At 50.0% G+C, this 2,500-nt stretch overlaps 1 protein-coding gene across 1 annotated transcript in view; it reads right to left on the reverse strand.

Moving 5' to 3' along the window:
* LOC103797967 (mitochondrial carrier homolog 1-like) overlaps nt 1-1,677 on the reverse strand; it is a 9,558-nt gene extending 7,881 nt beyond the window's left edge. The window contains exons 1-2 of the mRNA XM_009070207.1: nt 1,491-1,677; nt 61-167 (exon numbers count right to left, since the gene is read on the reverse strand). Coding sequence (XP_009068455.1) covers nt 61-167; nt 1,491-1,677 — 294 coding nt within the window. The remainder of the gene's footprint in view (nt 1-60; nt 168-1,490) is intronic.
* Between the last annotated feature and the right edge of the window lie 823 nt (nt 1,678-2,500).

Below are 2,500 nucleotides of genomic sequence, written 5' to 3' on the forward strand. Positions count from 1 at the left end.
GCTGCAGTAGCACTGGCTGACCCAGGAAGGTGATTTATGGAGAAAGAATCTGACCTTTACCTTCTTCACACTCCCCCTGGTGATGGTTGATAAAGTGCTTGAGATGAGGCGAGGAGTCAGCCCACGGAAGAGGCCTCTTTTCCCATCCACTTCCACAATGTGTCTGGCTGGGTGAGAAAACACCAGGCTGCTGTCAGTCAGGAAGGGGAAGACTCATGGAGAGGACCCCAAACACCTCCAGTGTTCAGCACCAGGGCTCAGCACAGCACAGCAGTGCTCCACAGTCCCACAGCAGTGATTTATTGCAAGAGTCCTGAATAAACTTCACACAGGATGCAAAGAATCCTCATTCTCTGTCACAGCTGTCTCATCTGGAAGGACAACTCCAGTATTTTGGGCTACTTCTTGTGATTTGTTTTGCTCACCTGAAAGGGCTGCAAGGCAGTTTGGGCTGAACCAGGGTAGGGAGGGATCATCTCATGTGCTGTGTGGTGTCACCTCCTCCCCCCACCCCAGAAAGGTTAATGTGCATCTTACAAAGCCAACATTCAGCTCCTGCCCCACCACCTGCTCCCAGGCAAACTTCCTCAGGTCTCCAGATGAAAAAACAGCCAACAGATCCAATTTCTCCCTGATTGAACAATGTGGGATACAATCCACCACGTGCTGGTGGGTACTGACTGCTCCTGGCCCCCATCCTGTGCTGTCTAGGTGAAGCCAGGTGGGCTCTGCACCCTTGCACCAGCCAACACTGTCCATCTGTCTGGAAAAATGCATCTTCCAAAGGGCAGCACCGAAGCATTTCCAGCCCTGAGTGTCCCAGGATGGGTTTGCAGTGCTCTCATACTGCTCCTGTGCTGGCTCCCACCCCATGGGTGCCACTGGCTGATTTGGGGATTGGCCTGACTCAGCTTCCAGACCTGTGCATTCCCCTTCCTTACAGCAAAGCTGCTGTTACAGCAGGTCAGAGTATTCACCCTCCTCTCCCATGCTGCTCCACCCACAGAGAGAGGAAAACAGCACTTTTTTTCCTTCTAAACATACTACCTTCCTTTTTCTTGGTATTTCTGTCCCTTTAGGGCTCCACCTACAACACAAATGAGTAGGTGAGGGGGGCAGGTTATTGGAGGGCTGTTTTGGAGCAGAAAGAAGGTGCTTTGCTATCTCTGGCACACACAAAACCCTCCTCCAACAAACCTACACCATCTAAACCCCTTTAATCCCCTCCACCATGGCGCAAACACAGAGCAATGTGCCATGGGAAGAGGATGCAGCACCAACACCATATCCATCACATCCCTGTCCCCAGCAACAGGTACATAAATCTGCTGGTCTTGCAACTAGTTGGAGTGGTTTGTGTCCCACTGCAGGCTCAGGATGATCCCAATGGAATGTGACAGTGCTGCTGGAGGTTGGCTCAGTCTACATGGCAGCTCCCAGCCCTGATTTGGGGCAGGACCTCATGCTGGCAGGGAGAGAGGTTCACTCACCGTAGGTGAAGAAGCCTGGCAAGTACAGGACTTTCCTTCCCAGCACATTTCTCCCAATGGTTGGAGGTAGTGGCTCGTGCCCAACCTGTGAGAGAAACCCCATGAACAGGGCCCTGTCCCAGTGTTCCCAAAGCCCCTGGGATGTACAGCCTTGATGCAGCATCCATGTGCTGCTGGAAGGCCACATCCCCCCATCACCCTCAGATACACAGTGATGCCATGACACAGACACTCCCCTTGCCACTGCATGGAGCCCCAGGGTACAGGGGGTCCCCTCCCTCCCAATTTAGGGCAGCACTACTACTGAGGTCCTCAGGACACCCATTATATAGGGTATTACACCCCTCCTTATATGGGAGCCCCATTGCAGGAGTCCCCATCCCCTGCCATAGGAGAGGGTCCCAGTACCCCCACTATAAAGGGGTCCCCACTGTATAGAGGTCTTCACCCCTCCCATAGATGATGTTCCTATAGAGAAGGGAAGCAATCTCATCCTGCTATTATACCACCCCTGACTTTTATATAGGGACCCCCATTATCCACAGGGACCACATCCCATTCCATACAGGGGTTTCCACTATACAGGGGTCCCCCACATTCTATAGATATCCCATCACACAGGGAGTTCCATTATAAGGGGGGGCTGAACATACTATGCATATATAATGGGGGGCTACACAGGGGTCCCCCATTCTATAGCTGCCCCATGGCACAGGGGGTCCTGTTACAATGGGGGGGTTGAACATACTATATATGTATTTATATAAATAATGGGTGAGACATAGAAAGAAAGATAGGTATATAAATACACATAGATATAATGGGGGAGAGATAGATAGATAGATAGATAGATAGATAGATAGATAGATAGATAGATAGATAGATAGATAGATAGATAGATAGATAGATAGATAGATAGATAGATAGATAGATAGATAGATAGATAGATAGATAGATAGATAGATAGATAGATTGGGGCATAAATAGATGATAGAATGATAGAATGGAGG

This window comes from Acanthisitta chloris, unplaced genomic scaffold (assembly GCF_000695815.1).
Source record: "Acanthisitta chloris isolate BGI_N310 unplaced genomic scaffold, ASM69581v1 scaffold18472, whole genome shotgun sequence".
Lineage (NCBI taxonomy): Eukaryota > Metazoa > Chordata > Aves > Passeriformes > Acanthisittidae > Acanthisitta > Acanthisitta chloris.